The sequence below is a fragment of the Arachis ipaensis genome, chromosome B6 (assembly GCF_059453495.1).
Source record: "Arachis ipaensis isolate K30076 ecotype BB chromosome B6, ASM5945349v1, whole genome shotgun sequence".
In the NCBI taxonomy this organism is placed as follows: Eukaryota; Viridiplantae; Streptophyta; class Magnoliopsida; order Fabales; family Fabaceae; genus Arachis; species Arachis ipaensis.
In genome coordinates this window covers 100,794,208-100,816,540 of record NC_142441.1, presented here as the reverse complement: position 1 = coordinate 100,816,540, position 22,333 = coordinate 100,794,208, and the positions used below count along the sequence as shown (strand labels likewise).

The following is a 22,333-nucleotide window of genomic DNA, read 5'->3' as shown; positions in this document are numbered from 1 at the left end:
GCATCGATGGTTGTACATGATTCACTTAATGCAACTCGTGGCCAGCAATTTTAGAAGCCTTGTGGGCTCAATCCAACTCATTTATAATGCTATTTAACCCAAGGATTGAAGAGGGATGAGACACTTTAGACACTAGTGTAGTTTTAGATTAATTTTGGAGGGAAAGTTAGTTTCTAGAGAGAGAAGCTCTCACTTCTCTCTAGAATTAGGATTAGGTTTTAGATCTAGATTAGAATTTCTTAGATCTAGGTTTAATTCATGCTTTGATTTACTTTTTCTCTTGTAATTCTTCTTCTTCTACCTTTTCTCTTTCTAGTTTTGTATTTAATTCTTGTAATTCTTTACTTCTATGTTGATGCACTTTTGTTCTTCTATTTCTCTTTAATACAATTTATGTTTTCATATTCCTTTATTGTTCATTTGATTTGTTGTTGTTTAATTCCTTGCAATTGAGTAGTGTAGATTTACTTTCCTTGCAATTTTACTATGCTTTCATTTTGTGCCTTCTAAGTGTTTGATAAAATGCTTGGAAGGATGTTAGAGTAGAATTTTATGCTCTTGGCTTGGGAAGGTAACTTAGGAACTCTTGAGTTACTAATGTCCAAGTAATTGATGATTGGGAGCCATTAACTCTAGATCTCACTAATTGAATTGGTGGAGAACTAGGACTTATGGACTTGGATTGATATAGCTCATTTGACTTTCCTTTACTACTAGTTAGAGGATGACTTAAGGGGATTGATCCTTGCCAATTCTCATGTTGTGGTTAGTGATAGGGATAGAGATCCTTGACCACCAACTCTTGCCAAGACCTTTGAAGCTATTAGTTTACTTCCTTGCCATTTATCTTTCATGTCTCTTATCAAAACCCCAAACATAACTCATAACCAATAACAAGACACTCTATCGCAATTCCTAGGGAGAACGACCCGAGGTTCAATACTTCAGTTTATAAATTTTGGGGTTTGTTTTAGTGACAAACAAATTTTTGTATGAAAGGATTAATGTTAGTTTAGAAACTATACTTGCAACGAGATCTCATTAGAGAAATTCTAAACCGTCAAGAATCCGTTCATCATGCCGCCAGAGCTGAACTATTCCTGTCATTATCCCAGTCTAGCCTTTTTTTTCCTGATTCTGCTCTAGCTTTTATGTCCTATTCTGCCACCATTTAATCTGCATTGTCTTTGTTTTAATTCAACTATAGTTTTGCTCTATTTTTTATTCTCAGAACTATCTCCAATTCCACCTTGTCACTGTCTCGGTCCAAATTCTACACTCATTTATTCCATTCTATTTCAATTCTCCTTACCTTGAATTTGGCACTTCAGGTTCGGTATCTTTAGTTCCTTGGGACCAAATTGTTAGTAGAGTTTATATTTATAACTGTTTTGCTTTTCGTCTATAATTTTTTTAGTATACGGTGCGTTGAACTTATAATTATACTTACAAAGATTATTATCAAAATTACTATCAAAAAATTTTAATTTGGCTTGAATGATCGATTTATTAAAACAAAATATCTATTCTTGTTAAGCTCATTCTAATTTGCACATGAGACTATATGTTTTTATGAGACATATCAGATCAAGAGAGGGGGAAGAGCAGGTCCTCTCACCACCAAAAACTCGACGACAGTGAAGGAGCTCGACGCTGACATAGCAGCTCCCACTTCAGTCACGATACGATGGCGGCGGCCGCACTCTTTCCCGCTGTCATCTCTCCTTCATGGCGCGACGGTGGCGACCGCACTCTTAGCTTCTCCGCCGTCACCTCCATCTTCTTCCTTTTCTTTCCTTTCTTCTCCTTCTTTGTTTCTCTCTTCTCTTGTTCTATCTCTCATATCCTTGTTTTATCTCTCTCTACAGTCACAAAGCGATGGCAGCAGCCGTCCTTTTTTTCGTTGTCACTTCTTCTTCTTCCTTTTTTTCTCTTTCTTCTTCCTCTTTTATTCTTTTTCTTCGTTTTGGTTTTTCTGTTTTAGGTAGGAAGAAATGGGGATAACGGTGAATGGGGTAATGGTAGTGATAATAGAAAAAGAGCATTTGTGTCATTTAAAAAATTATTATGTTCAAAAAGATAATTTTAAAATATTCAATAACTTTGAGAATGATATTAATAAGAAAAAAAAAGGTTAGAAACAATTTTAATTTTGTCCCAAGATATTAAAGACAAAAAAAATAAGTAACTATATATATATATTGAAAATACTTTTCTAATATCAAAATTTATTAATTAGTCAAGAGACAGTCTAGATAAACAAACATATATCTTCTTTTAATTTTTTTTTTAATTTTAAAGGACACAATCTTTTATAATCAAAGAAGAGAAAGAAAATACAAAGCCTAAAAATCTATGGGTAATGTTAGGTAGCCAAAAAATAATTATAATATAGAAATGTCATGTAAAAATTTTCATTCTCTTGATAAGCAAGTGACATACACTTTCTTATCACTTATCCTCCTTATCACCTATCATTTTGCTGCATATTTGGAATCATTAATGGTCTTTCCAAAATCAATTTCAGTTTCTCTTAAATCAAATCTCTAACATCTCTCAATCACATTATTATCCATTAAATGTAATAATTCTCTGTAAAAATTATGAAAGTTAAATAATTAAAAAATTTTAACAACTTCTACTATACAACTTATATTTTACATATAGACTATTAAAAATAAAAAATAAAATATAAAATATAAACAAAATTTAAAAATAATTTTTTAAAAATAATTATTAACTCATCATATTAAAATCAATAAATAAGCATATATATGAATATTAAAAAAATTAAAATAATTAAAATCACGACCTACTAGTGCACATATGAGATAATTTGAAGAATACAATAAGACGTATAGTTTAAAATTTGATAATATTAATTATAAAAATTTATTAATTATAGACATCATAGGTATGAAATTATGAATATTATGAGTATAAATTATGGATGTTATTAATATGAAATTATAGATGTTATGTGAATAAATTTATGGATGTTATGAGTAAATTTATCAATTGAATAAATTAATTTAAGAATTTGACATTTTTTTAAATTCAATTATGATAAAATTTAAATTTATTTGTGTTAACTTAATAGTTACTTATGCAATAACTAAAAAATGATACGTGTATGGTTGTAATATCTAATAAACATGAATTTAATTTTTAGATGTTAGTTGTATGTAATTATGGATGTTATGTATATAAACGTATGAATGTTATGTATATGAACATAGTAGTACAATATAATTATAAATACACATAAAAACACAAAAAAAAAACCGGTTTATTACCATATCTCATCAAAACTAGTTAAAAATAATTTCTTGTAAAATTTCTTAGCTTATACACTATTGTTCTTGCAATGGTGTTATTCTTGTGATTTTTTAATGAATATGATTGAATTAACATAAAGTATATATTAGGATAGGTTTCATGTTTCATATCTCCAATAATTGATAATAAATACCATAACGGACAAAGAATCAATTGCAATTATTTAATGTAATTGATATTATAATTACCGTTCTTAAATATAATTATTATTAATCTTTATTGTATTTTTATATATAAAAATCAAATTATAAAAAAATATTAAGTATTGATTACAATAATGTCTAATAAAAAGGGATATGATTTTATAATTAATATCATTAATAAGTAGATTTGATAAGAACGGTGATAAGTAGAATGATAAGAGAGTGGAATAAAAAATAAAACTGATATTAAATAATATAAATGAAGTGAATTATAGAAAATTTTAGTTAATTATGGCTGAAAAATTTTGATTACCAAACTTTTTCTAAAATCTATAATATTTGTAGACCAACCTTAAAACATTGGAAGTAAATGAAGTTAAAGAAATTAATGAGAAGCAACAACACAAAAAGGCAAGAAAAACGAAACAACAACCATCATAGAACGAAAATAGAATACCCATAACAATCATAAATCAAAACCACAAAGCAATAAGATAGAAGCAATAACAAAAAAACAAAACAAAACAAATTAAATATTTGATAATACACACTAAAAAAGACAATTGAACAATCATAAAAATTAAAAACAGTAATTATTACATAAATTAACATGCTCCCTTTTCTCTTATCAAAAATTCTTTGACACAGTCCTCTTTAAAATAATTATTATCATGACTTTAAATATTAAGTATACTAATAAAAAAATTCCTTACCTCGTGACTATAAAATAATGGATAAATAGTATAAAACATCACAAAAAATGCAATTTATTTTCTCCTTCATTTTCCTTTTATTTTATTTTAGTAAAGGGCCAAAATGAACATGAAAAAAAAATTATTAACATTAATAGTACAAGACAAGATAATTAAGAGAGTTAGCAACACACTTAAACAAAAATAATTATATTAGATATGTATTCTATTAAGACACATTATTAAAACACACAAGAAAGAACGACTATTCGTAGAAGTGAAGTTGCTAAGTGTGGACTTTTAGTTTGATTTTTGTATGCAAACTCTTTGATTCACTTATTCATATAAATTATTATTTTTTAACTAAAATTATTTTATAATAATATTTATATAGTTTTATGTGAATTATAGATATACTGTCTAGTTATTGAGTTATAAAATTCATTCCATTTTTTTAAAAATATTTTTTGGGAATAAATATTTATTTATGTGAATCTTTCTATTCAAGAGTAATAATGTGCAATAAATACCTATTTTTTTATTGAGTTCTTAGATGTTATCTGCTCCATATATCATAAATAGGATCCATTCATATTTATTTATTTTATTTTTTGTTAAATATGTAATTATTTATTCTAAAAAATATAAATTTATTAAAAATATTTGTAACCTTTTTATTTATATTATATTCGAATCTGTTAGGCTTGTTAGGGGACTATCTCCCTAAACACCAATCATAGCTCATTTTAAACTATAAAACATGTATAAAAAAATATTTAATCAAATTGATAATAAAATAATTATTTAGCATTTTTAAAATATGAATACAAGATAAATACCTTAAAGATTTCAACTAAAAAAAAGTCAGTGACTAATATAATTTTTTTTTATTTTGTATTCTGATAACTAATGTGTATTTATCTTTTATAAATTAGAATTAATATACTTTTTATAGTAATATGTATTATTTTTGCTCCTACACCATCAATTTTATTATTCTATTACTGTGCATATATATTTAGGGTCCGTTTGGAAAGTTCCAAAAGTAATTTTTTTGGACTTTTGATTTATGAAAAGTAATAGTATTAATGTCTGGTACAATTTTCAAAATCAAATGGTAGCTTTCTAAAAAATTATTTAGGAGCTTATAAAGAAGTTAAAAAAAAAAGACTTCTCTCATAATGCTACTACTTTTTATCACATTTGTATAAAATAAGTGCTTTTAGAACTAAAAATCTAAACACAAAATAATTTATTTATAAACTACTTTTAATATAATCATTTATTATTTAAGCTATTTTTCAAAAATAGTTTAATAATTAAGTTGTTTACCCAAATTGGGCATATCTACCCTGTAACTTGTGTGTAAATTAGGGTATTAGTGCGTTGGAAAAAAATTATTAACCTTCTAAAATTTATGAAAATGATATAAAAAGATAACAAAAAAATTCAATTAAAAATAGATAAAAGTACATTTTTCAAGTTTTAAGATAAACTAAATAATCTTTCGGCATGTCAATTTATAACAGCAGATTTCATGCACCATGATCTAAGATTTTCCATAACGATTGGTACAGTTCCATTGTTAAACACAAATAAGTGAGCTTGATCTGCCACAGCTAACTCAGGATAAACCCTAGATAAAATATTTGTTTTTCCGCCTGCTCCAAAACTCTCCACTACAGAATGATCGATCTGTCATTTAATTGAAAATAGCATAGAATGTTAGCCAATATTAATATAGTAATTCTCATATCACATAAATGTTAACACCAATAATAAGAATATGGAGGGTTTGCATTTGTACATACCAAACTCCTAAGAGAAAGCTTCTTAGTAGTAGACAAATCCACATCTACAAATCCAGCAAATGATGGCTTGTACAACTCACTCTTCAAAGAAGAACTATTGAAAAACAAGAAATTGAAGTAAGTTAATCAATTAGAAGACACGAAAATAAGGTAACATTCTAAAATCCATTTGAATTATTCGTCAAACACAAACCTTCTTGCATCGGAGCATAAGAGCACTACATGCTTGTTCGAAGCTTTAAAAATTCTAAAGAAGACAGGAGTATATTCCTCCAAATTATTTGAAGCCAATGTTAGAATACCAAAAGGGCCAACTCCACCTTGAATATTTGAACCCTTTTTGCCACACAAATCCTCTGCGTTGACCCAACTTGGATCAAATGCTTCAGCCTCGTTCAAGCTTGAAAATGAGAAGGTAACTTCTACATCTGCCTGGTGTGTCATGCCATATAATATAATTGTTAGCACTTTAAAATGCATGCAACATAGAAATCAATTAATAAGTTGATGTTTAAATAATTTAGAAGTTGACCTGAGCAGCAGTAATTCCTTTAACTTCAACATAATCTCCCTTTGCAAGCTTTAGATTGCTAATCTCTACTTCTTTGTCCCTAAGGCTATTTAATTCCTCAATAGGCCATTGTACCAATTGTCTACCGCTAGGATCAAGCCACAAAGTTCTTGGAATTGCCTGAAATTTTAACAACAGATGTATGCATTCATCAAAATTTATATAAAATTTTATTAATACTATACTAACAATAGTAACCAGAAATGCTTTATGTACACTATAAGATAACCACCACCGACAAAATATATTCACACATTTCTCTTCTTTGTTATAATAACTAAACCAAATTCACATTTAACCTAACATTTGTAGTGAGTGATGGTGACTGAAACAATGGTATATGCTCATATAGTACTATTCTAATTGAATTATGAAAGACTTGTATAAATTATTAAAAAAATAAATAGACAAAAGTATACTAAAATAATTTAGAATGGACATACAAAAATTTAGATTAAAGTTTATCAATATCAATACACTCTAAATTTTTAAATTTTAAATTCTATATCCTTGAAATAATTTTGAGTACGAATTTTAATATATATATTTTTATCTATTCTAAATACTTTAATTTATTTAATCATATTAAAACGTACCTGAATTCCTGCCCATCCTTTGTGAATATCATCTTCCTTAGTATCAGACTCATTAGCCCAACCCCACAAGATCCTTCTATTCATAGTGGGGTCAAAGAAGGACTTGGATGCATAGAAATTACCATAATCATACCTAAGACCAGCCCAACCATCAACAGAGGTGTTGTCCGGTATATACCTATCTATATTGGTGAAATAGGTACCTAAAGTATAATACTCAAACCTAGTCTCATCAAGACTATTCTTCAACACATGCTTAACATGATTACCAACCACAGACGTATCCAATCCCATTGTCCCCTCCATAGAAACCGGGTAGAAATCTGGACACTCCCACATACCCGTTCCAGCAGCAGTATGAATAGGGTGTTTGGCTCGAATCCATTTCTTGAAGTCCCTACTCCTATACAAGTATGCAATTCCTCTATGCTTTCTTCTACTACCAACCAAAATCTTCCAGTGTCCGTCTTTGAACCATGCAGTTGTTGGGTCCCGGAAGTCGGTGCTATTAACGCCGGGGCCGGCGACCACGATGGGATTATACTCGTCCGGTTTGATCCATTTTGTGAGGAAGGGGTCGGATAAGTCTTCTGGGACGGCATAGCATTGAACTTGAGTCTTGTTCGCGTCGACTATTCCGGTGTAGAGGATCACCGGCCCTTTTCCGGGGATGATGGTGGCTGAGCCTGACCAACACCCGAACTTGTCGAAGGGTTTCGATGGATAAATGGCCGGCTCAAGTGCTTTCCAATTGATGAGATCTTTTGAGACTGAGTGAGCCCATACAATATTACCCCACACTGAACCTTTAGGGTTGTATTGATAAAACAGATGGTAGTATCCATTGTAGTGCATAGGTCCTGTATTAATTCATTTGTGTTCATTAAACTATTCAAAATGACATTCACAAGTCACCAAATTAATTGTTATATATTTATGTATAAATATATCTAATTTAACTTATTTTTATTGTAAATTTTATATTTCCAACATGCATTCTTCAAAATTATTAACATGTATTATAAATAAGAGTATAATTAACATATTTTCACATAGATTTTTTATTTCAACATGTATTATAATTTATATAATTAATTGAATATCATATTACACTATTAACAGTTTTATGTTGAAAATATTTTTTAAGGAATAAAAAATAAAAATAAATTTATTGCTATATATTGGTTAAGGTTGTCAGAAAAATAATCATTAAAAAAAATAAGAAAGAAATTAAAGAGGAAAAATAAATACTAACCATTTGGATCTGCATAATTTGATTGTAGCGTCCATTAACCAATTGCGGGACCATATAAAAGGATTAAGAAAAGCAAAGAAATTTAATTAGCCAGTATCAATAACCAACGATGAATGGAGATTCAAGATTCAAGATAGAAAAAATATAGATAGAAAATAATATTGCTAACAATGTGAATAATAAAATTAAAAAAGTAAATTAATCCTAAATTTAATTAGTGACATGAGTAATTAATATCTAATAATAACTAAATTTAGAGTTTATTATTCATGTTGTTCAACAAAGTTATTAGTTACCTAATATACCCCTTCAAGATAATTTTAGAGACAAATGCACAAAACAAGAGTTCCGAGTGCATATATAAACTTTCAGCTTCATAAGCTTGGGCTTATGTATATTGTACTATTGTCTTCTATATATAACTAAGATTTTACTTTTGATGCACATGTAAAATTAAATTCTATAGCTAATAAGCATTCATATTATTAAAAAATAAAAAAAATAAAAAATAAACTAATAGCCAAGCAACTTTACTAGCAACTAACTGTATCAAAGGCCATTATTATATGGGAGAAAAACATATTCCACACGCTAGCAAACACATTAATTGACAAGAACATATGAAAGGACAAATTTGGGAAATTTTCAGATTATTAACGTCTTTCCAAATAAATTTGAGAGGAACATTTATAATAAGACAAAATTTATGGGAATTGATTTTTTCAATTTTTTCTTTTAATTATTTATTTAAGTATGTTTTTTATTATTTAATATTTTTTTAGATATTTTTTTTATTTTACTTAAAAAATGTTAGATAAAAAATCATACTTTACCAAATAATTAAAAAAATTAAAAAAATTCATTCTCCCAAATTTACATGTTTGACATTTTATCCTATCAAAGTTCAAAGCCCAATTTTATTTCCCCCCCCCCCCCCCTCCCCCCTTTGATCAAAGTTATTGGATAAACCCTAACGTAATTAAAATTTACATGTTTGACATTTTATCCTATCAAAGTTCAAAGCCCAATTTTATTCCCCCCCCCCCTCCCCCTTTGATCAAAGTTATTGGATAAACCCTAACGTAATTAGCAGGACGTTTATTTTAATATTTTCCATCTTTTATTCCCAACCTTTATTATACAATGCTACGAGGTCGTTACAACGCTAACAATATTTTAAATTATATACGTTGTTCTTCGCTTTTTATCATTGATGAATTACCATCCAAATGAAGCATATATGAACAAAAGAATATGAATATGAAGGGAATAAAACGGTTACACAAACCGTTAATCCAATTCCTAGGAGGTTGAAAATGGTATCCAGTTCTGTGTTTGCCGCTCACAGAAATCCTTGAAACAGATTGAAGATGTGGGTGTACTTTGTGAAAAGCATCAACACCATTATTGCTAATTATGAGTATTACAGTAAAAAATAACACCGCTATTAAAGAGTGGATGCACCTTAATTGACTCATTCAATTCAAGCAAATAGAATGTATCTTATGAAAAGTTAAAGAGGGTTTGGTAATTTGTGTGGAGTAGCCTTGGATGGAAAACGGAAGAAAAATCAAAAACTATGAGAAGAAGAAGGGATTCCATTGCCATATTTATAAGATGAGATACAAGAAAGAGTGGTTAAAGGCTAAAGTAGTTTTTAATTTAGATTTTATCTAAAGCGGTAGTTTCTCTTTTTTCTGTTATAGATTATTATTCTATAGATAAGATTACAATATAGTATGTATCTTTTTTGGATTTATCTTTTATTTTAAAAAAGTCAAATCCACAAGAACTTCTTGACTGAATCTAATTTTATCTATTAAGAATACATCATTCAAAATTTTAAAAATACATAAGAAGGAGAAGAATTTATGAATACGATTATATTTTTTCAAAGATTCATTTACCTACGTGATCTTAGAGAGATACATTGTTTTTTTTGTACCCTACCTCAAACTCGATATATTTTTAAATAAATAAATAAATTGATTATTTACTTATATATGTATTTTTAAAAATATTTATGTTTTTTATTATTTTTGACGTTCGCAACTAAATATATGTGTAATAGTATTTGATTTATTTGTCATAACAACGAGATACCAGATATGTATCTCTTTTATAGAATATATATATTTTCAGTAAAATTTATATTAATTTAAAAGATAAAATCGATATAATTTATTAAAATTTAGATATTGTCATTTAATATTTATTTTTTTAAATGAATTCAATTTTATTCAGAAGATCACTACTTATATTGTATTTATTTTTTAATCAAATTCTTATGATTTTGATTGAACTGATTTATATCTCATCTAAATTTTAAATTTTAAAAGATTTGTAATTTTTTAATTATGTCTTATCTAATTTTTAAACTTTAAAAAATTCTAATTTAAAAATTTTAAATTATCATTTTAAAAATTTATATTAATTTTAAATTTTTATGTTAAAAACATTGTAATTTAAATGATATGATATCCAAATTTAAAACTGATTTAATTTAAACATAAATGAACTGATATCGTCATAATAAATTATATTAATTAATTTTATCTTTTAAATGTCACCAAAAAAATTGTATCTTTTAAATTGATCTAAGTCTACTGCTACAAAAAAAAAAACTTAATACATATCGAGATACGTTTAAATATAGTTTTTAAATTTCTCTTCAAACAAGAACAAGAGGAAAAATAAAAATATTTTAAAAAGTATATATAAATAAATAATGAATTTGTCAATGAGTAATAGCTCAAATGGCACAGTCTCCCTATACTCAATTAAGAGATTGCGGGTTCGAGTCTCTTATCTTTGGTAAAAAATAAATAAATAAATAAATAAATAATGAATTTATTTTATTTATTTTGAAAAACAAACCCAAAATTTCTTGTTTTGTAAGTGGCTGACATTTTTCTTTCGTTTTAATTTTTAGGGTGACTTGTTTTTCAAATTTACAAAACAAAATTACTCTCTTAAATTTTCATCCTCCTTTAATCTCTAACCAAACACTCTCAGACTTATTTTAAAGAAATAGACAAAAGAGTAAAAGAATAACAGAATCTTATTATTACTATTTTAAATTGTTGTGTAACAAAACATTATTACGAAAGATATATCTTAAAAAAAATACATGCAATCTTTATTTAAATAGCTTCATAAATCTAGAAATAAGAGATGATCCTACCATAAAAAGATATATAAGACCGTTATTATTATTAGCGGCTCAATATACCTCCCTCATCGCATTTCTAAACTTTTTAAGTTTAATTATTAAGTTTAATTATTATGATGTGATATATATATATATATGAGTAGAATTAGATATAAAAATAAAATAAAAGAGCATAAGTTATTTAATTATATATGTTTGGAAAAAAATATTACTTAATTTTTATTTTTATTTTTATTTTAAATATAAATAGAAAATATATGACACAATTAATATACTAATAATACAATTACATATATGTTTTTTTTATTTTTTTATTATAATTAAAAAATATTATAAATTTTAAACTATTCAATTTATATTTTATATTAAATAAATATAAAATAACATATTAACTATATTTATTACGTATTGATAATTTATCATATTAATTTACTATGTTAAATTTATATTTTATATCATATTCAATTTACCATGTTAAACTAGAATAAAAATTGTACACCGCATAGATTTAATACTAATTGGAGATAAATTAGAGACATAAAAAAATAATCACAAAAGTATATTTGTTTTATAGATATAAAATATCTTCGTTGTAAACCCTAGAAAACTCCTCATATGATATCACTTCTTAACTTGAATGTTGAGATTTTTTAGTGTATGTTTAGACCTTCCTAACAGTCTTCTACAGTTTTACCCATAAAACAGCACACAATCAGATTTACATTTAAGAGGTGTTATTATATTAGTAGTCTTAATTATTAGTTATGTCTATCTAGTTACTAGTATTTTTTCTTTTCCTAAGAAAAAACACCAAAAAAGGATAAATAAAGAGCGCCAAGAGTTTTAAGAAGAATTATAATAATATCTACTAAGTATTATTATAATTTTAGATCTCAAGTGGTGGGTCAAAGAGCTGACCATAAATTTTAGAAATTAAATTATAATCAACACATGTACTCACCAAATAAATTACAAGTAACTCTTAAGTATGAAAAAATATAGAAAAATAATGATAATGGTAAACAATGTAAATAATAAATTAAAAAAAAAGTAAAATTATAATTAAAAATTAGATTATTAATTAATTATTTAATTTTAAATTTTAAAATTTTAAAAATTAAGATTAGTAATTAAATCTATTTACATTACATATTTCTAATTTCATCGTAACCTTCTAATCTCCGATTTTTCTCTCATTGCCGCAGCCTCACCTGCGTTGTTGCAACCCCCTCCCCCCACCAACCGTGCTGACGCCATATTATCAACATTATCAACATACGGTTAAAAATGTATAAATGTGTCCATCATCTAAAGAAACTGGTTCCCATTTAAATAGTTCCAACATAACCCTGGTTCCCATTTTCACTTGATATAAATGTGTTCATCATTACAAGAGACATTAAGTAAACAGGTATCTGCCAAATAATTGACAGGTCAAGAATAAGAATTAACTACATACGACATCATTACCCTAACGTTACAAACATTATTTGACCTCTATATTCCATCCCAAGATGGGATTTTACATAAGTAATTTGGCCTAGATTTCACATTGTATCTCATCACCTGATGCTTCTCAAGCATGGAACTACTAATGGTAACCAAAAAAAAACCAATGCAATGTTACAGATACAAACAAATTTAATTTCATTAAGGACCAAAGCATGCAATTTAGTTGAACCATCAGTTCAGTGCGCTAAGAGGAGAACGTGGAATAAGCGATGGTTTCAACTCCTTTACTGAGGATTCACTTGAATTGTTTTCCCGGAACTCCTCAAGAAGCGATTCCACTGGCAATGATCGAAGAGACTCGATTGTTCCTTTACTCGGAACGTCTGTTTCACATCTTACTGGTGTATTTCCACTAGGCTCATAGTCCTGCAAAGAGAAGACAAAGCAACAAGCCATGCAATGCATGAAAGGCAGAAAACGTTTAGTGATGCTTCATTGATAAAACTTGTAGTTAATAAATAGAGTTAAAGTACCCTATAGTGCTGTTGAAAAGTTTCGCGAGCCTTCTCTTCAATCGAAGAGGCTTGGCCAGCATGGTCTTCTCTGAAGGTCTCAAGTGTATTTGAATGAGTCTTTACTACATCCAGCATTCCAGAAATGGATTCCCGCTCTTGCGCAGACATGACTGCAAAAATAAAATAAAATAGAGGATCAAATGAATGCAAAATGAGACTCATTTTTAAGAGGAAAAAAAAATTTGACTAGTTTGTTCTGCACAACAGGTAGACCCCTTCATTAAGTTGTTTTAGCTAAGATAAATTTGCAGACACCTGAAGCTGCTTTTTTGCAACCAATTTTGCTATGCAATGAAACCATACGCTTACCATCAAACTGCTCAAAGAGATCCTTGCTGTTCTTTGCCACATCTTCCTCTGCTGCAACACGAGCAGAATTGATCTCCATGTCATGTTGCTCATTGCTATTAGAAGAATTACTGTACACAAGTGATTGATATTGCATCACATGGAACAAACTAATCAGTTGATCACAAAAGTATTAGTTTAAGAGCGGATAAGGACTCAATGAAGCACATTTTCAATAAGCATGGGCATTACTGACAGTTATTCTCAGTTTCTTACAATCAATTCACTAGATACCTGATTAGTGACACTGCTGCAGAAATATGCTTGGACTCTTTCTCATTTACAGCCTCATGAGTCCTCTTCATATGCTCTAAAGCTGATCCAGCGGTACTTACACTACAGATATAAAAATAAGACACTACGAATTTTGCTAAAGGAGGGCTTGATCAAGAAACCATGGGCAAGCCACTGACCTTTGCTGCATGAGTAACTCCATACGGCAATGCTTTGCTGCAGAATAATCAGCAGTATCCTTGGTCTCTTTCTCTGCTTGCACACAAAAAGATTGCCATTTCCTTTTTGCATGGGACACAATTTCTCCTACTGATGACACATGTTCGTCCAAGAAAGTCTTGCTCTTAATGCTGCTCTGTCTAAGATCAACAAGCTTTTCATCCACCTGAATAATTCACCATCGTCCATAAGAAACTAAACTGCCAACCCCAAATAAGAAACATTTACTAAGAAACATTGACGAAGTAATACTCAAATCGGACCAGATCCATTTGACGACGAATATGATCAGAAACTAAGCTGGTCATATCCGCAATAAGCTTCTCTGAATCAGATCTTGATTGCTCCTGTAAAGAATAGGTCAACCACCATAAGCCACCATAGAAAGAGTGCATTAATAAATATTAATATTTTACATCACAACCTCGAAAGACTTCCTAAAGTCAGCAATACAATTCAGTTGTGTTTGCTCAGCCTCTGATGCAAAGTCTTCAAGCTTTTTTGATTCTTCAAAAAGCTTATCAACAAATTCTTGAGAGCGATCAGATATATCCTTTATTTGTTCAACGCTAAGATTGAATCTCTGCATTTTGAATAAACAGAACCCCCCCCCCCCCCCAAAAAAAAAAAAAGAAAGAAAGAAAAAAACACCACTCAGCTAAAGATAAACAAAATACAGCAAAAGAAACTGCATAGAATAAAGAAATAAAAATGAAACAGGTAAGATTGATTTGTGCATAGTTATGTTATAGTCTTATAGCCGAAGAGAGAAGTTAAAGATCATACATGGCGCATTTCCCTAGCAAAAACTGCCAGTTCACCCTGCTGAGTTGAAAGAGAGCTCTGAAGTTCATCAAATATTGCTCCAGCTTGAGTGGCCTCAGATTCAAGAAACTGATTGACCAAGGGGAAAAAATACTTTGTTAATGCTGAACAGAGATGTAAATAAATAAATAAATAAATAAATATATAATAACAAGGAATACAAATTGAGATGGTTCAAACATACTTCTTGAATAGAACGACCATTGGAGGATATCAGAGAAGATAATTCCTCTAAAACACCATCTGAGCTCGCCTTATGCAAACGGACCACATTTTGCACTGCCTCAATGTGTGATAAGTACAGGTTTCTTAAACCTGTCACTTTGTTTTTTAAATCCAAAACCACCTATACGCAACAAGATGAGGAGAATTAATGAATTATATCATAACATCCAAGCAAATGCATAGCGATGAAATAAACAAGCCAAAATAACAACGAACAGTGAATTAAGAGGATTCAACATATTAAATAAAAACATAGAAGAATATGACCAAAAAAAAGCAGCAGCATTAGATAATTGAGGTACCCACCTTATCATGAACACCTAGAAAAGAATGGCAGAGCGTCTCCACACATGTCAGATGTTCACTCTGTTCTGACAATGATGTCGCAACAATATTGCAAAGATAACCAACCTGCTGGGCAAGCTCTGCTTGAAAATTGTTCACCACAGCCCTGTTATCCAGGTTCAGCTTGTCTTCTCTACCTACGATAACAGATGTATACAAGTCATTAACGGTACAACTTGGATTCTTTGTCAATAATTGCACAGAAAAGGATAAATGCCTACCAATTTTCAAAAACAGTGAAGCATTATCCTGAAGAACTTTCTCCAAATCAGCCCGTAATACACAAGCTTGATGAGCTAGAGCATTTTCTGTCACACACAATTGTTTTAACCACCATCTCAACTTAATACTGTGTAATAAGAGATAAAGACAAAAACACAATAATGAATCTACCTGCTTTTCTCTGCTCAGAAATGATGAAGTCTTTCTCTTTCACGGTATACTTACATCTCCTCAATTCATCCTCTGTGTTAGTGAGCAACTCACTGGTCTTGTTCAAGTTTTTCTGTAGTTTTTTATTCTTTTCCTGATAAGTAGATGTATATTAACATAACAATAAAGGACCAAAACCTATAGATAGCTAACCTGTGTGGTATCAAGTTTGTTGCTCAAATCAGAGCAATGTCGAACTTGCTCAATGTATCTACTATTCAAATCATCATATTGCTGGTCCAAACATGAAAAAAATATCAAGCAAAATAGGAATACACAGGCGCACAATATCATCTGCAGATATAGCTATTGGTTTTTTAAGAAAACCAACCTTCTGATGATTTTCTATAGTCTGCCCCATCTGCTCAATCTGATCTGCCATGGCCTAAACAGTGAAAAATCTTGGATCAATGTAACACCATGAGAACAATATATGAAACCAATTTATTATACCAAGCACAAGAACGAGAGGGAAAAAGAAAAGTAATTCCATTTCAATCTCAGCAGGTGAAATCACATGGAAAAATATTTTCTTATGAACTAATATTGCTATATCGGTACTAATGATGGCAGAAAAAACTACCTTTCTTTCACTTTCTTCTTGATAAAATCTCTCCTTTGGTATATACACTCCATTTTTCTCACGTGTAGCATAAACCTCTGATCAAAATCACAAACTTCATCAGCAACAATGCAATTTTAGCAGTAATATGAAGAGCCAAGTTATTCTTTCCATGAACAACAATGAAATTTAGAGCAACTCACCTGCCTTCAGGCGTTCAATTTCCCCATAAAGATCCTTAATAAGAGTTGACTTCATCATCTTCTGATTAACCTAATTAAAGAAAAAAGGGGAGAAAAAAATTCTAAATCAAGGCAATGAATCACAACAAAACACATGATAAACATCTCCATTACCTTGCAGTACAGATTCCAATAAGAAAATAGCCAAAACTAGTAAGGACTAGTTAGTAAAAATTCCTTTAAAAAACAAAATGGGATTAAAAGCACTTAATCTGCCCCAGTTCACTTGGTTCATGTGAACCAAAAAGTGAACTCTCATAAGACGTTGCCATTACAAATAATTGATCAAATGGTGTACCCAAAACACTATATCTGTTTATATGTTTTTATGTATGATACAGATGTAATATACAGAATAACAGTCATGTAATCTTTGTAAAAGCAATATATTTATGAGCCAAATTATACTGCTAAAGATGCATGGTGTAAGAAACATTCTCGACACTTAAATAACTTTAATCATGAACATACCTCAGGCTTATTTTTAATGTGCTTTGCCCTATGTGCATAATCGAGCGTGCTCAAAGTTTCTTCCAAGCAATGAACTGCAGGGGATACTGTCGCTATGATGCATGTTTTGGTTCTTCCCCCAAGGGAATCACGCAGTAAACGTGTCAACTTGCTATCCCTATATACCATCTTTTCCGTGTAAGCATATAAATGAGGAATATACAAAGACTCAAAGAGCGTCGACCAATTTGTTTATTAAAAGGAGGGAAACAAAAAAACAAAGATAAACATAAAAACCTGTAAGGAACGTGACCAAGGTGCTCCACAAGTGCATTGATCACCCGCCCTAAAGTAAGCAAGCTCTTGTTTATTTCTCCGGCCTCTCTTGCACGACCCTAAGATATGTTACAAAATCAAACAAATTAAGATTATTGTGTAAAGCCTAGGGTGAAGGATAAAACTAGGAGGTATCCGCCCAATGTATTACCTCCCTAGCACCAGAACGAGATATATTTTCCGAGCCAGCCAGATCCACTAAATTCAGTTTGCCACATTTGATTAGTTCTTCACCTTCTGGGGTTGCCTCTTTGATGTGGATTGTTATTGAAAACAATGAATGTGACCGACTGAAAAAGATAACTAAATCTTAATATAAAATCAAAATATGACATTCTAAGTTCTAACAATTCAAGCAATAATAACAACAACTACCTTGACTGCTTGTTCAACAGAGTTTCTGCAGTGCGTCTTTTGGCAGACCCTCTCTCCAGAAGGGTAAAAATCTCGCTAGCACTCGTCACAATTTCTTCCTCTAATCCCCTTACAAGAACTCCACCTTTGCCATCCTCCATAAGTGGCAGCTGCTTCTTTTGCTTATCTTCCAAAGAAACTTTCGAAAGTTCTTCGGGGGCGAGCAAATCGGTGATCTCTTCATTGTACAATTCCAAAAAAGTGACTTTGACACTGTACTCAGCATTTTGGCTCTCAAGAGTGTCAAAAATCTGTTTAACAGCTCTAGGAATGACTCCAGCCTCTGCAGGCAACTCTCCATTGGGACCACTCTACAATACAGCAGTCAAATAAATCAAAATAACATTCGTTGTGATAGGTAGAATACTAACTAGCACAAAATGCTACTTCATACCTTTGACCTTTTGCATTCACCTTCCATAGTGTATGTTTTTCCAGTACCAGTTTGACCATATGCAAATATAGTACAATTAAATCCTTCTAGAACTTCATTTACAATAGGAATAATAGCTTGATCGTAAAGATCTTGTTGTCGTGCATTAGGACCAAAAACCTGCAAAATAGAACATAGAACATGATCACACATCAGATACCCTAAAAACAGTCGCTCCAGTATTCACTGCTCAAAACTTGTAACAAAATTATTATTCATTTCTGTCAATACAAACAATACTAATTTCAATTTGAACAAATCCAAGGCTTATAAGCAAGAAAAAAAATTATTTGCAAATCAGTAGCAAAGTCCATTGAAGAATACCTTGTCAAAAGTGAAAACCCTGTCAATGTGCTTGCCGGCGATGTTCTGAGAGACGGCGACTTCTCTGTTATAGTCATTGCAGGTGACAACCTGGGGGGCGTTGGAGCGCAACTCGTCGTCGCTGAAGGGGCGGCAGCGGAGGAGGACCTGCACATTCACTCCCTTCTCTTTCTCGTGGCGAAGAGACATTGTCGGTTGTGGGAGAGGGAGATAGAGATAGATAGAGAAAGACCCTCTCTTCTTCACTCTGTTTTGTTCAGTTTAGTAGATAGAGATAGATAGATCCGCTTCAGAAACTCCCCTCTCTGTCTGCGTGAGATGTATGTGAAATGGGGTCGGGGGGAAGGAGAGAGAGAAAGAGAGAGCGAGGGGCGGTGACTGTTGAGTTTGAAATTTGAATTTTCGTAATCCGCTCTTGATCTGTATTATATTTGTACTTTATATTTATATTTATAAAATCTCTCCAGAGCGCTCTATTATTTTTTTTTTTTTTTTTGGTCCTGAGGGCTCTCTAGTCTCTATTATTAATTTATTATATTCTACCTGTCGCTCACTATTTTTGGTTGTTGGAAAGAACTGGACTCAATTGGGCTTTTTAAGGCCTAACTATTAAACTGTTGGAGGCCCTGTGCTAATATACTTTTATGTGTGTTTCTTAATGGCCTCATTTTTAAGGAGCCCCAATCCTGGTCTAATGGGCTTCATCCCTAAGTACCTAATCTTATGCAAAGACAAAAACAGAAGGGCCTCATTCATTTTCCCGCTTGATTGCTTATTGTGGTGGAACTTTTAGGTAGCGTTTGTTTTGATGTACTGAAACAGAGACTGAGAGACTGAAACTCAGTATCATGTTTGTTGGTTCAGAGACTGGTACTAAAATTTCTGTCTCTGTCCCTAAAATTTCAGTATTTCAGTACCTCCAAAAAATGAGGACACAGGAGACTGAAATTTTTAGAAACAGAGACTGAAACTTTAATAACATTTTATACCTAAAATATACTTATTTCAATTAATTAATTCCAATTTTACCTTTTGGACAAATTAAATTAGAGTTTCATTCTTGTTTTAGTTTCTATCTCTCATTTTGCACCAAACTGAATACTGAGATTTATTTCTGTCTCTGTCTCTTAGTCTCTGTCTCTCAGTCTCAGTCTTTCAGTCTCTGTCTCTCCACCAAACGCTACCTTATGTATTTGTATTTTTGTCATAAAATTCTAAAATGTAGCTGCTCTGCCTTCGGGTTTGAAAATGATAAGTCATGACATCGTTTAATTATTTGCGCAACAGAGAGATATTACAATAGTTGTAAGAAGTAGAGTCCTTAATAACTGTTATTGGGCAGTTCACAAAGGGTTCAGACTTCAGCCATCGGTGACCGACACAGAGTTTACAACAAGAAAGCTATATATGGAAAGTTAGCTACAAATCTTCTTCTACTTAAATTATGCAAATGCAAAAAAATGTAGTGGCAGCCTTACCCGATTGCCTGGATGAGACGTACTGGTATTAATTAATGGACAGAGGCTTCTTTTTCCAAATTGCAAGTCTTGAACAAAGTGTCTTAGCTTAAGCTTAGCTTTGATCGGTATTTGGCATTTAATATTAACAACTAACCTTTAGAGAGCAACTCGACCGCGAACACAGTGCACAACAGCTCTGATGAGATAAGCCACCAGATACATCTTTGGTTTACAAGTAAGAGTTTTGGTAACACACTATTTCTTAAGATATTTGATATCAAATAGTTTTATGAAACACATGAAAAATTAAAGTTTTTAACGGTTTATAGTATCAATAATGCTTCACATCCATACAAAAAATACATCCAAGTTATCTGAGCAGTTTTTGTTAGACGCATCTTCTCCACTCTCCAACTCATTTGTAATACATGCACCTAGCATATTAACGTAAACCTTCTCTACTGCAACCTAAACCTTTTTCTCTGCTCTTCTTCTTCTTCTTCTTCGATTTGCATTCCATTCAACGTAATAAGCTTTGTCGTTCTTCGTTCTTCTTCTTCGATTTGCATTCCATTCAACGTAATAAGCTTTGTCGTTCTTCCCTGCACGCATCCATCTTCTTCGTTTTCTTCTTCCCATTCTTCTTCATTTTTTTCTTCGATCTAGACATAGCATTTATCTTTGAATTGAAACAATGAATGATTCAACTTCAAATCAGTTGAATGAGAGCGATTTGGATTATTCTTCTGAATCCTATCAAGCGGACGAGGTTTGGAATGTAATTGTTAAATTGAATTGAATTGAATTGATAATCTCTAAATTGTAGACACAGGTGTTTTGAATTTGATTTTATATAATGGATAATGTTCCGTTCATTTAATACTATACAATTGATTCACCTTAATATGGTGTTCGGTTCATTGTGCAGACAGCTATTCAAATTTGAATTTATATAATGGATAATGTTTCATTCATTTAGTACTGTACAATTGTTTCACCTTAATAAGGTATTCGGTTCATTGTGCAGTGAGCTTTTCAGATTTGAATTTATATCATGGATAATATTCTGTTCATTTAGTACTATATGAAACATGTTCGGTTCATTATGCAGACAGTCTTTCGAATTTGAATTTATATAATAGATAATGTTCCGTTCATTCAGTACTATACAATTGTTTCACCTTAATAACATGTTCAGTTCATTATGCAGTCCAAGTGTGTTGTGGATAAACAATTTGTTCCAAAGGTTGGGATGATTTTCAAGACACTAGAAGAAGTTGAAAAGTTCTACAAAAATTATTCCAAACTTGCCGGTTTTTCTACCAAAATAAGGAACACGACTCGGAAGGGAGATGAAGTTAAGAATCAACTAATCACATGCAGTAGAGAGGGGAGGTGAAAATCCAAGATATCTCCAACTCTGAAGACAAACCCCTCAGCTAGGTTAAACTGTTCAGCTAGGATTTACGTACACATAATGAAGGACGCCGGTCTTTGGACAATTTCCAAAATTATTCTGAATCATTCACACCCCTGCTGTCCAGACCATGCAGAGATGCTCAAACAACACAGGGAGCTAAGCATGTTCGTGCGTCGCACCATCAAAACCAACGAAAAAGTCGGAATCAGACTGAGCAAAACTTACCAATCATTCATAGCAGTAGCCAGCAGTCATCAGGAACTAAGTTTTATAGAGAAAGACGTGAAGAATTACATCACAAAGGAAGTACAGAATGTGTCCGAACAAGACGATGCCAAAGAATTCAGAAAGTACTTGATAAACCCCAATTTGTGGTTTATCTTGTGCTTAATTTAGGAGATTTTATCAACTTTCTCACATTTATTCAATCAAATAGCATGGTTTTGTAATTCTCCTTT

The 22,333-nt window shown here is 30.9% G+C and overlaps 2 protein-coding genes across 2 annotated transcripts; both read right to left on the bottom strand.

The window, feature by feature from the left end:
- Positions 1–5,689: 5,689 nt before the first annotated feature.
- LOC107647031 (beta-fructofuranosidase, insoluble isoenzyme 1) lies at positions 5,690–8,471 on the bottom strand. Its single transcript, XM_016351163.3, has 6 exons — positions 8,408–8,471; positions 7,153–8,012; positions 6,518–6,676; positions 6,179–6,417; positions 5,986–6,079; positions 5,690–5,869 (listed from the first exon to the last, which is right to left on the bottom strand). Exons 2-6 carry the CDS (start codon positions 8,005–8,007, stop codon positions 5,690–5,692), a joined length of 1,527 nt encoding a protein of 508 aa, XP_016206649.1. The 5' UTR covers positions 8,008–8,012; positions 8,408–8,471.
- Positions 8,472–12,906: 4,435 nt separating this feature from the next.
- LOC107604649 (P-loop containing nucleoside triphosphate hydrolases superfamily protein) lies at positions 12,907–19,408 on the bottom strand. The gene is made up of 22 exons (XM_088492027.1): positions 18,996–19,408; positions 18,633–18,791; positions 18,200–18,549; positions 17,976–18,114; positions 17,786–17,883; positions 17,510–17,666; positions 17,000–17,069; positions 16,818–16,894; positions 16,566–16,619; positions 16,388–16,468; positions 16,196–16,307; positions 16,024–16,110; positions 15,764–15,939; positions 15,417–15,578; positions 15,194–15,301; positions 14,832–14,990; positions 14,671–14,754; positions 14,368–14,573; positions 14,189–14,290; positions 13,916–14,025; positions 13,565–13,716; positions 12,907–13,457 (listed from the first exon to the last, which is right to left on the bottom strand). Exons 1-22 carry the CDS (start codon positions 19,182–19,184, stop codon positions 13,263–13,265), a joined length of 3,027 nt encoding a protein of 1,008 aa, XP_088348153.1. The 5' UTR covers positions 19,185–19,408; the 3' UTR covers positions 12,907–13,262.
- Between the last annotated feature and the right edge of the window lie 2,925 nt (positions 19,409–22,333).